Source organism: Onychomys torridus, chromosome 7 (genome assembly GCF_903995425.1).
Source record: "Onychomys torridus chromosome 7, mOncTor1.1, whole genome shotgun sequence".
NCBI classification, from domain to species: Eukaryota; Metazoa; Chordata; class Mammalia; order Rodentia; family Cricetidae; genus Onychomys; species Onychomys torridus.
Window position 1 is genome coordinate 26,927,467 of NC_050449.1, and position 20,928 is coordinate 26,948,394.

The 20,928-nt window shown below is 42.3% G+C and overlaps 1 protein-coding gene across 1 annotated transcript in view; it reads left to right on the forward strand.

Annotated features, from left to right (window-relative positions):
• Nucleotides 1-20,211, forward strand: part of Arhgap32 (Rho GTPase activating protein 32) — a 227,941-nt gene extending 207,730 nt beyond the window's left edge. Inside the window, exons 13-23 of the mRNA XM_036192477.1 lie at nucleotides 7,635-7,737; nucleotides 8,420-8,564; nucleotides 8,997-9,079; nucleotides 9,836-9,943; nucleotides 10,212-10,357; nucleotides 11,100-11,295; nucleotides 12,571-12,716; nucleotides 14,819-14,890; nucleotides 15,965-16,843; nucleotides 17,512-18,491; nucleotides 19,735-20,211. Of these exons, the coding sequence (XP_036048370.1) occupies nucleotides 7,635-7,737; nucleotides 8,420-8,564; nucleotides 8,997-9,079; nucleotides 9,836-9,943; nucleotides 10,212-10,357; nucleotides 11,100-11,295; nucleotides 12,571-12,716; nucleotides 14,819-14,890; nucleotides 15,965-16,843; nucleotides 17,512-18,491; nucleotides 19,735-20,211 (3,335 nt within the window). The remainder of the gene's footprint in view (nucleotides 1-7,634; nucleotides 7,738-8,419; nucleotides 8,565-8,996; nucleotides 9,080-9,835; nucleotides 9,944-10,211; nucleotides 10,358-11,099; nucleotides 11,296-12,570; nucleotides 12,717-14,818; nucleotides 14,891-15,964; nucleotides 16,844-17,511; nucleotides 18,492-19,734) is intronic.
• The last annotated feature ends 717 nt before the right edge of the window (nucleotides 20,212-20,928 follow it).

A 20,928-nucleotide genomic window follows, 5' to 3' on the forward strand; every position in this document is an offset into this window, starting at 1 on the left:
AATGTATATTTTATACACACATAGACTATTTTAAAGTCTAAAAGAATTAAATGTATACTTTAAATTATAAAACAACTAGAACAATCACGAAGAAAAATATTCAAATTTATATACATAACTGTGAGAGAAGATGATAAATACAATACATATAAAATAAAAAGATGTACCTATGTTTATATATAATTATTTTTCCTTACATTCACTCTGCTTTTATTTAGACTTTATAAACAAATGGCAACTATAAACTATAGTTGTGTGCACATAATGCTGTATTGGGAAGTGATAGGATATATATGTGTGTGTGTGTATGTATGTATATGTATGTATGTATGACAGCAGTCCTGTAAGACTGTAGTGTATATAGTGTAGCTAAAAAATTCCTGTCACCTGGTGAGATTGTAGACTCCCAAAACCTCAGTACAGGCTGGAGTTGGCAGGGCCTGATTTAGTCAACAGAAAGTCCAAGCTAGCACAGCACTCTGTATTTCTGTCACATTGGCGCTGGTCATTATATAAAACATAAACTATAAGATTATAATGACATACCTAACTTTTTTATTATTCAAGTCAGAGTCTTTCTATGTAGCCCAGGCTGCATCTGTAGTCTTATGCATAAGCCACTCCTTATGTAGTACAGGATGGCCGTGAAGATCCCCCTGCCTTTGCTCCTGAATGCTGCTGGGGTTATAGATGTGACCTAGCAGACCTGGCTATGTACATAAGTCCTGATAAGGACAATGAATGATAATGTTTAAAATAAGTACATTTTCATTATAGAAAATGTTTCATTGTGACAGTTTTACACATTATGCATTACTTGTTATTTTAGAGCACAATACTTGTATTTAAAAGTTACTGTGGAACAATATGGTGTGCTGTGATAGCAGTAACCTAACACACATCTTGCATTTACTGTGTCTCTTGACTGGATCATTTTCTCTTCTATTTCATTTAACCTCATTTATGTTTTTCACTGTGGCCCCTAAGTGTATAAAAGCCACCATTAGTGTTGTCAGGAAAAGACCACGTTGCTTCCCTAGACACAGTGTTGGAAGTGATTAAGAACTCTGCATGTAGAAGACCAGTCAGTGGTGTTATCCCTCCTCTCAGGACAACCGTTCTCACAGAGCTCTGATGGCGAAGAAAGAAGTGTTGGTGGCTGTTAGAGTTCTGCTTTATTAGAGACTCAAAGCTGATCCAAGTACTGGAAATAAATGACTCTTGGATGCTCAGTTTTAAGTAGGAAGTCTGCACCACCTCCTCCAAGGCTCAGGGAGGATGCAGAAAGAATGCGAGAGCCAGAGGATCAGCAGTGCTGTGACACAGTCCCCTCTGGGCATGTCATGGCTATTGCACCCATGGACTCACAACAGCGGTGACTATTTATGCAAGATATCATGAGCACGCTGTCTCGATGGAGAAGGATCTCATCAGACCCCATCCCTCCCTGGGGAGCTATAGGCAGTCACCAGAGAGGGAGTGTCATAGTCCTTAGTGGTATATACACTGGCAAGTTACCATTACTCAAATTAAGTACTACCATCCATGCTCATGTAGACAATCCTAGTTAAGTACAGTGGGACACACACACACACACACACATACACACACACACACACACACGCTCTGTTTCCTGAGCATATGAAAGTAGTCAAGGAATGGTGAAGAAGAAGAGGTTTGGTGAGAGAAGGGAAGTGGAGAGAATATGAACAAAGTAAAGTGTGGGGAGAGGGGAGAGAGAGAATACATTTTCAACAGAACACTGCATTATTAGGGACAAGGAGACTAACCGAAGTTGACAGTCTGGGGGCTGGGAGATGACCAAGAGTTCATTTGCTGACTTGTGCTCAGACGCATGGAGTTGTGGTCAAATTGAAACACTCTTTACTGCCAGAACCTAGCTGGGGCATCACCAAAGCATGTTCTAATGGCATCTAGAAAATGAGCAAGAGGAGTCCTTATGCTTTACAAGATTTGCCAAGGGTAGGAAGGTTGGGAAAATCAGCATTGCTGAGGTGGAGCTGGCAAACGCCTTAACCCTAGGTGTGGGTGAGGGCAGTACTCAGTCACAGGGATGTTCTTGAGGAGTGGATGGGCGTGGAGTAACTGGAACTGGATCAGGGGTGCACAGATGAAGAAGCAGCAAGAGGAAAGGACTCTGTGGGAGGAAAAGAGCCCCAAACTCACGATGCGGCTATGGCAGCAGCTTTCAAAGACCTCAGCATGCTCAGTTTGCGGCCCTCCTGTTGGTAAGCCACGTTGCCCCCTGTGGGTACCTGGAGAGGGACAGCTCTCCAGGAGCAGCTGTGGCAGGGCCTCAGAGTGACCCCAGAAAGCATTGTGGGCCCCCAGTAAGACAAGATGGGGAAGTGGAGACTATGGTACCGAAGACCCTGACCCTGAGTTAGACTGGGCTAACGTAACGTGTTTATGTCTTTACTTCTAAAAAAGAACATCGAAAAAGTGAAATCATTAGAAAAAAAATTAGGAGATTAAGGGAGAAAACTATAATACATTTCGGTTTTAGCTGTGATTAGAAAAGAGTCAAAACATAAAAAAATAAACTTATGAAATAAAAAGTTATAGTAGCTAGGATTAATTTATTAAAGAAAAGTATTTGTGTGAGTTTAGTGTAGCCTGTACAACAGTTTTCTAGGTAGAGATGCATAGCACTGTCCTGGGCCCAGCACATACACCAGCACATATACTGACTCTTCCAGTACATATATTAGTCCTGAAGGTTCCATTTCTAAGTGCACTCAACAGGTGTACTGTTCTTTTTTCTACAATTGTCATGTTTGGATATGTTTACAGATACAAATATTTACTCATCGGGCTATGATTAACCACTGTATTCAGAACAGTAATGTGCTGTCCAGGTTTGTGCCCTTGGAACAGTGGGCAAGATCATACAACCTGAGTATAAAGTAACAATCATCAGGTGTGTGTGAATACACATTGATGTTGGCACAGCGAAATCTAAGGATGGTTGTCTGAGCATGTGTCCCTGTTATTAAACAAATCAAGACTTTAGGGTCTTTACCCTAAACATGTACAATTGTCACACATTTTTGTCTGAGAAGCTCGTATCTGAGTAATACTTTGCTAAGCGACTCATTCTCTGAATTGTATTCACAGTGAGTGATCAGATTTACAGAGATAATCCTGTTACACTTTCTACTTTTCAGCACCTCCCTGTTGGAGCAAATCACAAACCCAACCAGTTTCTCTTGCACGGTGCTGTAAGAAATCATGTAGTAGCCTGACAAGCCAGTTTTCTGTTTATTCTTTATTTTCTTGTCCCTAGTGCCAGGGTTGACTCGGGATAGTTGGACAGAGCTTAAACTCTCATAGTTCTACAAAATGTGAGCTCACTAAAGATTACAAATATTTATAGGACTGGCTCTTTAAAAATCTGCCAACAGTATTTTTTGTGCAGGTATTCTATTTTTATCCCTCACTTGAACATCCTTAACCCTAGAGTCAGGTTATTTTCTTGTGTCTCTTACCATTGTACATCCTTGCTTGGGTGGGATCACTAATAAGAGCCAGCCTTCACCAGGCTGTTTTCCAGCATGCCTGAGCTTCCAGCATCAACTCAGATGGTTTCAGTGGAACCCTTGAAGTGTTTTCCCTCCCTCCCTCCCTCCCTCCCTCCCTCCCTCCCTCCCTCCCTCCCTCCCTCCCTCCATAGTTAGTGGATCCCTCTTTCCCTCCCTTCATGACTAGTGGAAGACAGCTTCCAACATAACATTTTGTTTTGACAAATAGAAGTTTTCACTATAGTATTTATAAATTCTCTGATTATAAAACCTGGTCAGGTGGAATGAAGTTTTTCAGGTATCTAAGATTTTTTTTTTTCCCCATGAAGGCTTCTTTTATTTCTTGTACATATTTAAAATGCAATTTCCTGAAAAGTTTGAAAGGAAATTGCTAATAAGAATAGTGAAAACTTTGTAGGTAAATTATATTTAATATAAAACAGAAGTATTAGGGCTGGGTATGTAGCCCAGTTGGTGGAGGCTTGCCCAGTAGGCACAGAGTCCTGGGTTTCATCCCTAGTACTTCATGAGTCAACGTGGTGGTGCACACTTGTAGTCCCAACCCTTGGGAGGCAAAAGCAGGAAGAAAGCAAAAAGTTCAGAGTCATCCTTGACTATAAAAGGAATTGAATTCTAAGCCAGCCTTGACTACATGAGACCCTGTGAAAAAGAAGAAAAAAATACATGAAAAGTATTTTAAAATCTGGAGAGAGGAAATTCCACACATCACTGTGTTTGAGGTTACTTGTCTTCTTTAGCAAAGGCCCTTATTTTAAACCATTATACATATATGAGGCTCTTCTGACTAGAGCATAGTAGGAGAAAAAACCAGATGAGATCACTCCTGAATTTAGTTCTTCGAGTCAGTGTATTTTCCTAACTGGAAATCATGGTGCTTGTTCTGAGTGCACCGTACTGTTGTGACAGTGTCCCAAAGCCATCTCCCTGAAGATCAGCTGTGGTTTTCATCCTCGTCTACAAGGCCTACATGGTGCCCATATACGAAATAGAATTAATAAATATGGATTGGTCAGTGCGAGAGTGAGTGAACAAAGAGAACAGATCTGAAACCAACATGTCCAGTAAAACCAAGGATGAGTTTTTGTTGGAGTCTTTATCCTACTTCTTTCAGCAGTGACTCTAAACTTCCTGAATTCTAATTTAAGTATTTCTTTATTCTCTTTTTGTAAGATTATGCCAAAAGCTGAAAGAGTTAAGTAAACCAGAATTGTATTAAGAATATTTGTGGATAGTTCTTGAAGTGATCCCATCTTAGAGGAATCGCTTTGAAGGTTTCTATAGCTATGTATCAACTAGGTCATTGTTTTGTGTGGAGTTGGCTGGTTTGTTAGAGATTGGTTGGGGGGGGGGGTAGCTGGTAAAGTCTTTCTACTTATTTGGAAGAATATGAGCATGTATTAACTTACTATCACATGATATATGTCTAGTGAAAATTACTATGCTTTTTGGTAGCTTATTTTTAATAAAAATAAAATAATGTATGACTGGAGAGAACCTAATAAATAAAGAAACAAAGTCCTCTCCTGAAAGGATTTCTTCCAAGGCCAATCCTTATGTACACAGGTGACCTAGCATGCTTGATAAGGAGCTGTGTGCTTACGTGTAAATGCTTTGGCCAGAGGTTGGTATTGGATGTATTTCTCATTTGTCTTTACCTTATTTTTTGAAACAGTCTTTCACTGGGCCTCACTGATTAGGCTAGACTGGCCAGCTATTAAGTCCCAGGTTCCCTATCTCCTCCTCTCTAGTGTTAGGATCACAGATGTGGACCATTGCACCCCAATGTTATGCAGTTGGGGTGAAGGTTGATCCTCATGCTTGTGTAGTAAGCACTTTAAGCACTGAGCCACATCCTCAGCCCTATGGAAAGCTTCTTTAATGAAGAACAAGGGGCTAAGGGCAGGGGCGGGGCTCGGCAAGGGAACACACAGGTGTGAGGAGCCAGGACCCACCTAAAAGTCAGAGGAGTGGCATGAGTATCTGGAACCTAAGTGCTGCCACAGAGAGGGCAGGTCGTTACAGGAAGTCCCTGGAGCTTGTAGATGAGCCAGTCTGTCATATGTAGTAACAAAACAATAAGAATGTACACACACACACACACACACACACACACACACACACACACTAATTTTACTCCACTTCTAGAAACTGAGTGAAGACACTGAGGTTATTGATAAACAATATAGGAAGATGACTTTGTATTTAGCACACCAAATTGATTCTTTCTAAGAAACCCATAAAAATCTTCAACAGTTTTCCATGTTTTCCTCCCTGCTACCTAAACATCTCTTTTTTGTTACTAAAGTTCCTGAGTGTTTTAGAGGTAGAACTACACAGCTGAAAATGAATGTAGCCCTGTATGAAACCAAAGTCTTCTCCCTATTAAATAAGTGGCTCTGGGAACATGAGCAAGGTAGTCACTTGCTGATGTTGTACCCATGTCAGGATGGTTCCTCTGAATGCTGAAGGCCAATGATGGAGGAAGCTTGTTTTGGTTTTTCACTTTGAAGAGTTTACCGTTATAAAGGGATAAGGGTGTACAATCAGGAGGCACTTGGAAATGATGCTGATCTGACCACACAGGCAGAGTGCTGCAGCTTCCTTGCCTTATGGATATTCAGTGAAGCTTAAGAGTGACCACTGAACCGCTGAACAAGAGCATAGAGTTCTTTTTATGGTGAGACTGGTTAGGGAGAGGATTGTAGAACACAGGAAACAAGGTGGAGAGTATAAATTACAAAGAGCCTGATGCACCCGGCAGTATATTGCAGTCATTTGAAGTGTGGACTCTGTGCTTACACTACTTGCATAGAATTTAACTTCCGTCACAGCCCTCCTTGCCTCTGTGAGAACCTGGTGTCTGAAGATGTAGTTCCCCTCTGTAACATGTGGTAATAAGAGAACTCTGCCAACCGTACATTTCTTTGAGAATTAAACAAGTATGCATTGTAGGATTGATGAGGTGGCTTATCAGGTAAAGACACTTGCCATAAAGCCTGATAACCCAAGTTTGATCCCTGGGATCCACATGATGGAAAGAAAGAACTAGTTCCCTCTGTTGACATGTGTCTTCCATATACGTCTCATGGTGTATTTGTGCATGCACATGTTGGAGAACACACAAAGGAAGGAAGGAGGGAGGGAGAGAGGAAGAGATAGAATGTTTTGAAGTGTCTACACTGTAAGGACTAGTCCTTGATATACAAAGTGCTCAATGCTATTTGCCACTGCTTTTTGATTTTTAATCACAAGGGCTTTCAGATTTTAGATGTAAAATATGATAGCTGATAGAATTTGAAAGATGGATTGCATGACTCTAGCCAGAGGAAAAGCAGGGTACCATTACAGTTTAAAAAAAGAAAGAAAAAAAAAGACAGTAATGTACAGTAAGTGAAATTCAGTAACTCAGCTTGTCTTATTTGCACATCTGACCTGCTTCATTTACCACGGGGTGTTTTTCCCTTAGTATAGTATTTCTTTACAGAAATGCCCCCTAAATTATTACTTGTCAGAGATTTTAACTGACACTATTGAATGACCAGTTAAGTCTGTGTGCTGATTAATTTGCATTACAAAATAAAGAATGCTAATTCTTAGCCATTGTAAAAATTTAAATGGTTATAGAAGTTTATCACATAAGTTTCAAACTTTTGTTCAGTCCATATGCCTGAAGTAGCTATCCTTTCACATTGACTGAAAGGTAAAAGAAACATAATTAGGAGTGTTACAGTAATTACGGTGTTGGGACAAGTGCTTACCTTTGTAAAATCATTTGCTGTGGGTAGTATTTGAGTGAACCGCTGTCTGTTTATTTAGTCTGTAGTTGTGTGGGGGTTAAACACTTAATCTAAAGGAGTCTGTGGTTGGAGACTCTCTGAACCATGTATAAACAGAGCCATGCTTAGTGTGGTTTAGGTATGAGATTTAATAAACAGATTCTCTTCTTTTTTATAATAGACTAATTAATTTGCTCTTCAGTTTATGAAATTTTGCTTATGAAAACTAAGATGATTTGGGTGTCACTTTGGTTACACCGAATAACCACAATAATCTGTCTTTAAAATTCTTTAGTGCCCCAGGTACTTCAAAGCTGCACAGCATTCATCGAGAGATATGGCATTGTGGATGGCATATATCGTCTCTCTGGAGTTGCCTCCAATATCCAGAGACTTCGGTAAAACTCTGACATTTTCTTTTTTCTTATTTAATTCAGCAAATTAAAATTATTTAAAAAACAGTAACATTGATAACCATAGTTACCAGTAACATGGTTGAGATAAACTAGGAAAGAATATCCAAATTATTCTCATCTAAATGACATTTTATTATCTGTAGTGTCCCAGAACTGTGCATACTAACCTCCTCAGTACTTCAGTAGTATGTTATCTCTTTAAAATGTTGAAAGAAGGCTCAGCAGATAAAGGCACTTGCGGCCAAACACTGTGACCTGAGTTCCAAGCTGGAGCCTGCATTTTGGAAGGAGAGACTGCATTTCCAAATTGTCTTCTGACCTGTACGCATGTGCCTTAGCATGGGTGTCAAAATCCAAATGTAATACATGAATTATAATGATTTGAAGAGAGTAGCAAGTCTTTGAGGTAAAGAGAACCTTTAGGGCTAGAGGTTATTTCTCTTTGTTATTAAAGTTATGTCCTTAATTTCCACATGGATAGCTGACAAAAGATACTCTCTTGCTGCTGTTGAAGTCCAAATACTGGTTTGTTACATGTAATAATTGGAGAGAAACAGCAGCTCTGAAATAGAGGTGAACATTTTGGGCACTTGCGTTCTGTTCTGTGGTGTGTATTTTCTTTGCTTCATTAAAGTAATCCTGCCTTGTCTCCTGTCTGGGTTAGTCATGAATTTGATTCTGAGCATGTCCCCGACCTGACAAAAGAACCTTATGTTCAAGACATCCATTCTGTGGGCTCCCTCTGTAAGCTGTACTTCCGAGAGCTCCCAAACCCGCTGCTTACCTACCAGCTGTATGAGAAATTCTCTGTGAGTACTGGATGGGATACATCATCTCAAAGTCTCTGTGTAGTTTTGCTGTGTTTTCATTCAAAATGTGTTTGGTTTAATCTCCTGTGAGAATTAATTTTGTGCTTTAAAAAAAAAAAAAAACCCACAAAACAAAAATCAAAAACCTCTTTGAACAAAAAGTAGCAGTCAAGTGAACTAGGTCTTTGAAGTTTTCACAGTGGTGTCCTTTCATTTCTGGCTTTGAGCTACTAACTTAGCATGCGTACCATTGCGTACCATCACACTTTCTAACAGTGTCAACAGAGTGCCAGAGCGTGTGGGAGCAGTGTGCCTTCTTGATGCTGTGTTTTGACCTTGACTTGTAGATAAGTCTCAGAGTGAGATTGAAAGTCAGGAACTCTCATTTGGACGAGCAAAACTAACTGGGTTGTTGGGTTGTGTCTGTTACAGGATGCTGTTTCAGCAGCAACAGATGAAGAGCGATTAATAAAAATCCATGATGTCATCCAGCAGCTCCCCCCACCACACTACAGGTAAGTCATGACCTGGCTGATGGATACTAGCAGCCAGAGAAGTACATGTTGGGCACAACTGGATCTCTGGTGGCTCGTATATAAATTACTATTTCTAATAATAGTAACTATAGTTCTGTCTCTTGGCCACTGTCTTACTGGTTTTAATCTCTGTATAGTTAGGGATCCAGAGATGCTGTAGATGACTGATAGGTAGTGTACATGGGATGTGTGTAGCGGTGTGTGTGTGTGTGTGTGTGTGTGTCTAGTTTAACTTAATAAATTGATCATGTTTTATTTCCAAAAGTATTCTGTTCAGTTATGTAATCTCAGTATGCATAGAATTGTTTAAATAAATAAGATGAACAAGAACATTACAGCTGAGTGGGCTTTTCACTATGAAAGCACTTCAGCTGCCCAGGTACTATTCCTGGTGCTACTGGAATTGCTCAGGCCACCTTTAGGTTTGTAATGCCTTGTTTTTATGCTTTTAGATGTTTAGACCCTTTCCTTTTAGTTCTCTGCTAAAAGTAGACTAGCATAACTTCAAAGTATCATTTGATGTGGAAACAGTTTTGTGGAAATTTCATTTTGAATGATGTTTAAACTTAGTAAGTAACCAAAGAAGTGTGTGTGTGTGTGTGTGTGTGTGTACGTACGTGTACATGCGTGCGCACACTCTATTTTCTATTCTGCTGTCAGAAAGTTACAGGCCAATGATCTCCACACTGCCATATAGTGTCTATTTCAGTTAGCATGTTGTATTTCATTTTCCAGAACACTGGAGTTCCTGATGAGACACTTGTCTCTTCTAGCGGACTATTGTTCAATCACAAATATGCATGCAAAAAACCTTGCCATTGTCTGGGCACCAAACCTGCTGAGGTAATTTATATTTCATTATGAACTTCAGAGAATGCATTTTCTTGAATTAAAAAAAAAAACTTTGTATCATTGTTATAAAAAAATGTAACAAGTAAAACAAACTCTTATTTTATTTCCATCTCCCTAAAGCAGCCTGTAGGCATTAGCTAAGGGACTATAGTGTAAACGTATAGTTTCTTCCACTGGTGTGTCTCACTTGTGTGCTGAAGGATTGTGGGTTAGGAGGCCTCCCTTCGCAATGCTGATGGGACTATTCTTGCCCCCACAGATCAAAGCAGATAGAGTCGGCCTGCTTCAGTGGGACGGCAGCTTTCATGGAAGTGAGAATTCAGTCTGTGGTTGTTGAGTTCATCCTCAATCATGTAGATGTGCTCTTCAGTGGCAAAATCAGTGCTGTCATGCAGGAAGGGGCAGGTATGACTCGGATGGCTTTTCCTCGTTACAGGAACAAGATTCTAAAGGAATGGAGAACTTTGCAATTATCATTTCATCTACTACTGTGTGACAGTGGTAGATGACAGCTAATTGAAGTCTGTTACAATCTCAACAAATTGACAATCACTCTGTGTGTGTATAGGGAATACTGTATATTGGACTGTTATAAATTCATTATGCATCAAAGCTGTCTTGTCTCAAGGCTAGGGAGATGGGTCAGCAATCAAGAGCACTGGCATTTCTTCCAGAGTAACCCACACAGTCGCTCATAACCACATGCAACTCCAGTTCAAGGGGATCCAACACCCCCTTGAGACTTCCATGGGTACTGCATGCCAAGTAGTACATGGTCACATAAAGGCAAAAATGCCTATACAGAAAAGATAATTAAAAGGATTTTAAACATTGAACAAAAAAATCACCCTCCTTATTAGTATATATAAAGGTATGAGATTTATCAGAAAAAGAAAAGAATACTTCTAAAATTAAAAATGTTGAGTGACCACCTTTACCTGGTACCTTTTAAGAAGGGAAATAGGTGATTATAGAATTTCACTGTGCTCTGTAATGTCACCTTCTGTTTTTTATTAAATATAAAACACTGTGATATTTGTCATTGAGAGACCTTGAAGAGAAGTTGAAACACTGTCACTTGGTGGAGAGTGAAGGGGGACAGAGTGGTACTCACACAACACTGACATTATTCCTTTTCCTTTCGAAGCCTCTCTGTCGCGGCCCAAGTCCTTGCTGGTCTCTTCTCCATCTACCAAGCTGCTGACATTGGAAGAAGCCCAGGCAAGAACACAGGCTCAGGTCAATTCTCCCATCGTGACTGAAAATAAGTACATCGAAGTGGGAGAGGGGCCTGCTGCACTTCAAGGGAAGTTTCATACCATAATTGAGTTCCCACTTGAAAGGTAAAGTACACTAAGTCTTATTTTAAAATATAGATTCATAGCTATAGATAATAGTTTGCTTTAAATTTACTATTTTATTATTACATTAAAATCTGGGCAGTTCTAGAAAAACATTTACTTGGATATAAATGATACTGAACCTTTTCTAAGGACTGATAAAAATTATTCTTGCAAAACTCTATAATATAATGTGATTTTTAGGAAATTGTTAATAAAGTGATGCACGTTCACTGTGTAGCGTTGGCTTTTTTCTCTGAGAAATGTTATTTAGGAATTTAAAAACAAGTTGTGCTGATACAACTTTTCCAGAAAGTAGTGAATGGGCAGGGGCTTCTCTGACACTGGTCCCTTATCCAGCTCCAACAGACTCCTGACTAGCATCAGAGTCCCTGGTAACTGAGACTGGGCACTCCCGCCCAGCTGAGAGGCCTGGTCAGGACGGGCAGAGCCTCCTGTGCAGTTCTCCTGAGTGCAGGAGGTGTCCTTCACCCAGAGGAGCCGTGAACTCTACCCAGCACAAGGTTACAAACGACTGAGGCTTTTGTTTTGTCCTTAGTTTTCAGTTGCATCCCTCTGAGCTGCTCACTTCCCTAAGGAAACGCTAATCACAGGGTGTGAATCCCTTGCTAGGCAGGGTGTTTTTTGGTGTCTGTACCCTTCTGGCTTCTGCTCATGACTGTAAGGATCTTTTTCCCTAGAGGAGGCAACACTAATAAAACCCCAGAATTTGTTTTTCGCGTTGTTGTGTGTTCCTTCACCTTCCTTTTCTTTCTGTGACGGAAAAGCAAGAAGTTGGGACTTAGTATTATTTTATCGTTCTTGAGTTAATCTTGAGCACCTTGCTTTCATGTTTTAGTCCTGATTTACTCAAAAGTGTCTTTACTGGGTAGCAATCACAAAGTAGGCATTAGGATGTAGACATATTTGGGTCTTACGAAATCTTCATTTCCTCACACAATTTCACAGTATTAAGGAAATTAGTTTTCTTTGTGGGGGCCTAATATCATTGTCCTATTTTCACTTGTTTTTTTCCAGATTGTGAGGTACAAGTGACCTTGGTGAAGCTGTTGCTCATGTTACTGTCCACATGTTTAGCTTCCATGTTATTCAGAACTGCACTGTACAGTGCACCCAGGGAAGGGAGAAGGCTTGCTTACTGTTCCCATTGGGCCTCCCAGGCTGCTGTGTTCTTTCTACGTGTGTCCATTTCTTGTTCTGTAGGAAAAACAGAGCCTCAGTTATGTTAATACTGACAAACTGTTTTCTGTGTTGTAGAAAGCGGCCTCAGAATAAGATGAAAAAGTCTCCTGTGGGCAGCTGGCGCTCCTTTTTCAATCTGGGGAAGTCATCCTCTGTCTCCAAACGCAAGCTGCAGCGTAATGAGAGTGAGCCCTCGGAGATGAAAGCCATGGCTTTGAAAGGTGAGCACTCTGCCACCCTGTCCTGCTGCAGCAGACCGCCTGGAGGCTCTGGGCGCCTGCTGCTGTCCTGGGGCTGCCTTGTCGGGATGTTCCTTTCCCATACCATCAGGACACACCTCGCTGTAAAGTGTGAACAGTTGTATGGCACAGGTGAATTGTCTTCAGGTCTGAATATCACCAGCTCGTAAGAGAATATAAATTATGTACAGAAGAACTCCTACAGATTTTACACACACACACACACACACACACACACACACACACACACACACACACATTAAAAATTAATAGTTCATTTGTGACATAGCTTATTATAGCATAGCTTATATGCTGCTGCAGGTAATATGCAAATACTGCTGTTATGTTCTGTTTTGATACTCAATTTTACAGATTTAAAGTTTACAAATCTTTGCAGCATACTTTTCAGATTTATAACTATAGGAACCAATGACATTCTCTCTCTCCTAGGTAACTCGCTGATGGGAGCATTGTGTTCCATCAGATAGATCTATTACTCTTGAGTAAAATACTCTTTAAAATAGTTTAAAAACTTGTGCTCTAATAAGAACACCTTCTTAATCTAGAAAGAATAGTAGCATTTTTCTGCTTAGGTACTGTTAGAAGTAATGTTCAGTTCATTTACATCATTCAGTTTGCAATCATGCATTACCCATATGTTAGATATTTTGATAGCAAACTATGCAGAAAGAAAACTAAGGTAGTGCCCTGCCTTAAGAGTCTAATTAGGAATCTATATAAAAATGACTCTCAGTGTGCATGCACAGCTGAAGTAGAATTCTGTTTGGCATCTTTGGCAGGCATTGTTAGTTCTTATAGGGGTGAGCTGGTAGTCAGGAATGGTAACTTGAAAAAATAATTAATGTCACATTATATGTATTCCCTGTATTTGTGTGTGCGCACTCCATGTGCCTGGTGCTCAGGGCACTGGATTCCCTGGAAATGCAGTTACCATTGGCTGTGAGCTGCCTGCCATGTGGGTGCTAGGAATCAAACCCAGGTCTGCTGAAGAGAATCAGTGCCCTTAACCACGAACCAGCTCTCCAGCCCCAAGAAAGAGACTTTTCAGCTTGGGCGTTGAGGAGGTGCGGTCACCTGATCTTTAAAGGCACTGAGAATCCTGTTTCAGGAGAAGAAAGCAGTGTGGGAAGAGGGCCAGGCTGAAGAAAAGGGGCTTTTTAAGGACTACAAGAGACGTTGTTGTCAAGAGAGGTGAGCAGGGAGAGCAGTCGCAGGGAACGTAAAGCATGTGCAGTTTGGGGTGCTTGCTGCCAGCAGGTCAGCAGACACGGAGCTCAGCAGGGAAGCTGAATGCACACAGTTGAAATTACTGAATTCCCAGAGGCTGCCGTTGTCAAGAATACAAATTGAGGTTGAAGCACAAAAGTGTGTGGAAACTCAGAGTCTGGCCTGTGTCAGCTCAACTGCGGTCACTCGTAAGTTTTCTGGAAGATTCTCTCCCCACCTCATTTATCCACTCATGGCTCCTGACATCTCTCACCTCTAGGTAGTAGCATCTCACTCCAACCTCTGCCTACATCTTCGCAGGGCCTTCTTCTCCATTTCTCATTGTCTTGTATTTTCACAAGGGCAACATCATTGAGGATAGGGCCACTGTAAAATGTCATCAGAGGACTGGAGGAATGGCCCAGTGGTCGAAAGCTCTTCCAAAGGATTAGTTCCTAGCGCCCGTAACAAGCTTTGAGGGGTCCATCCCCCTCTTCTGACCTCCTAGAGCACTGGCATACAGATGCATACACTCACATGGACTCACATGGATAAAAATAAAACTTCTAAACACATCGCCCAAGGTTGTCAAGTTGGTCATCAGGAAATGTACAAGAAAGGAGTGTTTTTTAGTTCACCACTGTGTGCAAGTTCATAGGCTTTGGGAAAAGGTTTGTTTTCATATGGGAAACAGAATAATGTAGTGCTTTATGTAATAAGGTGGTAAACTGAATATGACTGTCAAAAGGAATAGTTAATCACACTTGGAAATACAAACTTAAGAAAAACACCAAGCCCTTTAACTGCATAATCCTTAATAATCACAGGTTTTACACTATTTGGTTTGGATTATTTAGGTGGCAGAGCAGAAGGAACCCTCCGCTCAGCTAAAAGTGAGGAGTCTCTTACTTCTCTCCATGCAGTTGATGGTAAGACTAAAATGTTCTGTGATGGGTGGTGTAAAAGAACACATACATAGCGATGTTGTGAACGTATGCTTAGTAAGAAGACTATGAAATACCACTTCCAGTAGTACTGGCATTTATTAAATTTGGTTCAGTTAAAACATGAATATTTTAATATGGTGAGATATTTAGGCATGAAAGCTATTTATATCAAATGGCTGAAATGTTTGAAAGCAAACATTTATATTTTTCAATGCTTAAAAGTAATGTCACTAATTCCTTCAGTTTTGGTATATGGGAACAGCTTTGAACCTCATTTGGTAATTGATGGTGGATGACCTCCGTTACTCAAGGGTCATTAGCAGCTGGACATGACAACTTAGAATGAGTTTGCCTCCAAAGGGGACCAGGATCTCCTGGCAGGTATTGGAAGGAGATGTGCTTACAGCCTAAGTTGAAACTTAGAATCCAGCTTTAAGAAAGCAAGTGTTGTGCTATGCTGTGCTGCTTGGGTTTGCTTGAGACGTGAAAAGCCTGTTCTCCTTAGAAATAAAGTAGTATTTTAAGTGTGTGAATGGAGTGCTTTGCAAAATACATGTAAATACTTCTTTACTAGGAAGAATTTTTTTTTCTTTAAAAAGAAATTTGGGTACCATAAGGATATTTTCCCCACAATAAACAACCTTTCTTTCACTGTTCTCTACTCAAAGTGCTATTTTAAGTGATGACTTCTACATATAAGTCATATATGAAGCCAGTGATAGAATAAGACAAAGAAAGTGAAAAACTTGCCTAGCATCACGCGATTGTCAGTGGTGGATTAGTAATGGAATCTAAGAGTGCCTTGCCTTTCTCTTATCCAAGCTGTGGATCAGTGCATTCTTTGCTGCTTATAGCACATGTTCCTGTTAATTTGGAAGTTCTCTTACCATAAATGTGACTGATGTCTGTGCACCTAGAGACAGTTTGTGGGAAGAAAATTAAAAGTTGCATTTTCCTTATCTTATGCAATGTTACTGCTGCACTAGATAGGTAACTAATCGTGGTGTTGTGTGTCTGTGACATTTATGCTTTGACACTGTTGTCCATTTTTACTAGGTGATTCCAAGTTGTTCCGACCTAGAAGACCCAGATCGAGCAGTGATGCGCTCTCTGCCTCTTTCAATGGAGAAATGCTGGGGAACCGCTGCAATTCCTATGATAATCTGCCCCACGACAATGAGAGTGAAGAGGAAGTGGGGCTGCTCCACATTCCAGCTCTTGTGTCTCCTCATTCTGCTGAGGACGTTGACTTGAGTCCACCAGACATTGGAGTGGCCAGTCTGGATTTTGATCCGATGTCATTTCAGTGTAGTCCTCCGAAAGCTGAGTCAGAGTGTCTGGAGAGCGGTGCTTCCTTTCTGGATTCATTAGGGTTTGCCAGGGATAAACCGAGCACCAGTAAGAAGGATGCAGAAGCAGGTGGTAGCCAGTCACAGACTCCAGGCAGCACTGCCAGTTCTGAACCTGTGTCACCGGTTCAGGAGAAACTGAGTCCGTTCTTCACCCTGGACTTGAGTCCAACTGAAGACAAGTCTTCTAAGCCATCTTCATTTACGGAAAAGGTCGTTTATGCTTTCTCTCCGAAGATCGGACGGAAGCTTAGCAAATCTCCTTCCATGAACATATCTGAGCCCATTTCAGTGACTCTTCCAGCTCGGGTGTCCGAAGTCATTGGCACTGTCTCCAGCACTGTAGCTCAGAATGCATCACCTCCGTCTTGGGACAAAAGTGTGGACGAAAGAGATGTCTTAAATAGATCCCCCACCCAGATAGGAAAGATGAAAGGAAGTGAGAGAGAGGCCCAGGAAGGATGTGAACCTGCAGTGCAGCCCCTGGAGCAGGGGCCAGCTGAAGAAGTAGAATTGCCAGGGACAGAGGAGCTGCCTGTCTCGAGCAGTCAGAGCAAGGCTGTACCTTCTGGACAGAGTCAGACAGGTACCGTGTGTTCTCCTCCACTCCTTCTCTAGGTTCAGAGGGGTCTTCCGTCCTGTGTGCCATCTGTGCCTTTTAAGAGAAAGCCTTCTCCACAGCTAGGTTAGAGTCCAAGAGAATGTTTTTCCGAATGGTGCTGAGGGTTCAAAGTCCTAAACTGAAACGAGTCAAACAGAACTCCCCAGGGCCCATGGTCCTGCTTCAGACTTCACAGAAGACCCCTACCTCTCTGCACAGCCAGAATTCCTGGATAATTTTTGCACACCTTTGTAGCTCTTGATTCTCTTTTCTCTTCTAATACATATCATATTATAGCCTTACAAGTTAAGACGCCAGTGTACGTCACCAATGTAAAAACTGTTCTCACAGTCTGTAAGCACTGGAAGCTTGTACCCTAAGTGGCCTTTTCTAAGTCAGGTGGGGCCTGCTTCCCCTTCCACCCCAGGTGTAGCAGATCAAGAGGAATTTGCAAACTTTAACCACTGTCTTAGTTTTCCTTTTGAACCCTGTGTGTTCTCGCCAGCATTTGCATGTGGGATAGAAGATCACGGAGTGCCATTTTGAAATATGGAAGGCACCTGTTTTGAGTGATCACATGGGGAATTGGCTTTCCGTGTAGGGTAACATAAGCTACCTTTTCATTCTAATTTTTTTTCCCGATTTCCCACTAGGAGCAGTTACCCATGACCCCCCTCAAGATCCCGTTCCTGTCAGTTCAGTCTCTCTTATCCCACCACCACCGCCTCCGAAAAATGTCGCCCGAATGTTGGCACTAGCGTTAGCTGAGTCCGCACAGCAAGCCTCAACTCAGACACTGAAGAGACCAGGGACTTCCCAGGCTGGGTGTCCTAGTTATGGAGACATGGCAGTGGTTACACCTGAAGAGAGACTGCCCAGTTCTTACTCTAGTGTTACTCTAGATAAAACCTGTCTCCAAACGGGCCGACCCGCAGAGCACGTCCACCTGCAGCTCAACGGACTCGGAAATTGCGACCAGCCTCTCCCAGAGACAGCAGCTATGGCAGACCCCACCCATTCTAACCCAGCTGACTCTGGGGAGCAGCTCCACCAAGTGGACCTAATAGGGAATCTGCTCCATCGAAACCAGTTATCTGGGGACCCAGAAAAGGCTAGCAGCACATCAGCTCCCTTAACAGACTCCGAGAAGTCTGATGATCATGGAAGTTTCCCCGAAGACCAGGCTGGGAAGACCAGCAAGCTCACTGTCTCCTTTGTGGAGCAGGACCAGGCTCTGCTTCATTTCTCCACTGGAGATCAGCCCCCCTCTTTCGGTACCAGTGTGGATAAACCCCATCATTCCTCAGAACTTACAGACAAATCTCCCATGCCTTCTACTCTGCCTAGGGACAAAAGCCACCCTCTTTCTGGGTCCCCTGAAGAGAATACCTGCACAGCCACTGTGGCTTATATGATGGCAGCTCCAACAAGAGCGGAAACAAGCGCCAGCGACGCCAGCAGGGTCCTGGCTGAACAGCCGACAGCTGCGGACTTTGTGGCCGCCACCCTTCAGCGCGCTCACAGAGCTAACCGTCCCCTCCCCCCACCGCCTTCCCAGAGGCCAGCAGAGCAACCATCAGTCTTGGGGCAGGTACAAGAAGCACCAAGTGTAGGACTGAATAATTGCCACAAGGTAAGACAGAGAGGAAGTCAGAAGCGATAGGTTTTTTCCAAAGGTATGTTGTTTTTCAGTGTGATGTGTTACCTTTGAGTGAGATATGTTCCAGTCAAGGGGCAGGTTCCCATGAGGTACCTGCCTTTACCTGTTACTGGCTCTGCAGTAAAGACAGCAGTTCCTGGTGACTCCAGCTTAACCCTCCTTGTGGCTTTCCCCTCCTGAAGCATGGAGTTCCTTCCAGTGAGATGCCAGTGGAGTGAACAAAGGGAGCCCCAGATGTCAGGTCTGAGATGGTGGCTCTTTTTCCACTTCCGTCACTGACTGTGACTGAGCGAGTCACCTAACAACCACCCTGTGGCAGCACTTCACATCTGCACATTCAAAGTACTGCCTTCTCAGTGTGGCTGTAGGAGTCTTCTTCCCGGCTTTCTGGAAGTATAAGGAATGATAATACCTTGGAACTTTTGTGTGTTGTGTTTGTTTGCTATTTTCAACCATAACCAGTAACCAGCTATGTTCGCAGGTAAATATCTGCTTTAGTGAGGGAATGTTAGATAGGTGTTTTGTTTTGTTTTCTTTAATTTTTCCTTTAAAAAACAAAAAACCCACAAAAGTACTGCAGGCTTTGTGGTCACTTTAAACCAAGAGGAGTTAAAATTCTGGTTCTTCCTGGAGGACAGCTGTAGCACCTGCTTCTCGGGGGCATCTGGTGTGTGGACCCACAAACAAGATGGGCAGAAAGAAGAGGCTGTGAACTCTGGCTTCCCGCCACCCCAGACAAGCGCTTTAGAGCTCTTCCCTGTAGTCAGAGGTTTAAAACTGCTCTCTGAGTGGAACTGACTCACTCTGAAACTCCTTCCAGCTGATAAACATCAACTGTTTTCATTTTTAAAAATCTTCTGGTCTTGAGACTGGGCTTAGACTGATAGGCAGGATGTTTATTTTTAAGCCTAGCTCTGTTGTTGGTCTAATTCCGTGTCTGGGTCCACGTGTTAGATTCCACTGCAGGCAACCTCTCCTCACAATGAAAGCCTTGCATGAATTAGAAACCACTGTGCATTTCCCCACAGGTAGTACTGTACCGTGTAGCCACACAGATGCTCTTCCTAGCCATGGGGTCAGGTCCAGTGTGACTGCAGAGCTTGGGAAAGTTCGAGCTGCCACCCAAATAGCCTGGGTTTGCACATTAAAAGCGGTTGGCTTCGTGGTGGGGGACAGGCGTGTTAAACAGCAGACTCTCAACATCACTGTCTTTCAGCAGGTGCAAGGAGTAGCTCCAACTCCAGAGAGGCCACCTGAGCCTCAGACCGTGAGTGATCCTGCATCCATCTTTATCAGCGATGGCAGTGCAGCTGCCCAGTGTCCCATGGCTGCCTCTGCTCCCCAACCAGGACTGCCTGAGAAGGTGCGGGAAGGCACCAGGGCCCCCCTGCTCCACCTGCGTGCTGAGTCTTTTCCTGGCCATCCCTGTGGCTTTGCTGCCCCGATTCCCCCCACAAGGACAGTGGAAAGCAAGATGGCTGCTGCCATGCATGCCACCACTGCAGATGCCAACAGCAGTTCAAATTACCACTCCTTTGTCCCATCCTCAGCCTCAATGGATGAAGGATTGCCTCTGCCGCTCCCCATCTCACAGCCTAAGCACGCTTCTCAGAAGACAGCCTGTTCCTCTTTTGCTAGACCTGATATCACCACTGAGCCCTTGGGTCCAGAAAACTGTTTGCATTTCATATGACAGAACTGTTTTAACCTGAAATAATTCTGTTGATATTGGAATTGCTTTCAGTGGGACATTTGCTTTAAACCACAAGATAGCTCCATCTCAAGTACAAAAACCCCTTCTCCCCACCACCCCCCACCCACGCCAAACAAGGAAACAAACAAAACCCCAAACCCACAACTCAGTTTCAAATAAGTTTGGAAGAAATGAGACTGTAAATATTTACACAGGGGGCAAGAAGTAAATCACAAAACTATTTACAAAAATACACAAGCTTATATGCATTAACAATTTACACCAGTTCACAAAAATATTAAAACATAAAAAACACTATATAAATTAAAGAACTCAAAAGTATGATCTAAGACTTCCTAGGATGCTTCTCTCATGCAGGTCATGGTTGAAAATCAGGTTTTGCTATCTCAGAATCTAAACTGTAAAACAATCATTTTTAATTCTTTGAACATTAACAGTACTAATCAGATAAGGAAAAAGACCCTCTGTGCACACCAACATTATCTTGCACACATTAAAATACATCATTCTTGACATCTCCATAATACACAGTACTGACAATCACATGCCTCTAACCATTTGGAAGTGACTTTCTGACATACTTGAGCTTTCTTTATTACTTTCCCGCACTCTCTGCTCAGGTGACACTTGGCCAGCACGGAATGGGTGACCAGCAGGACTGGAGCAGAGAAATGGACTTCATAGGACCCTTCTCCG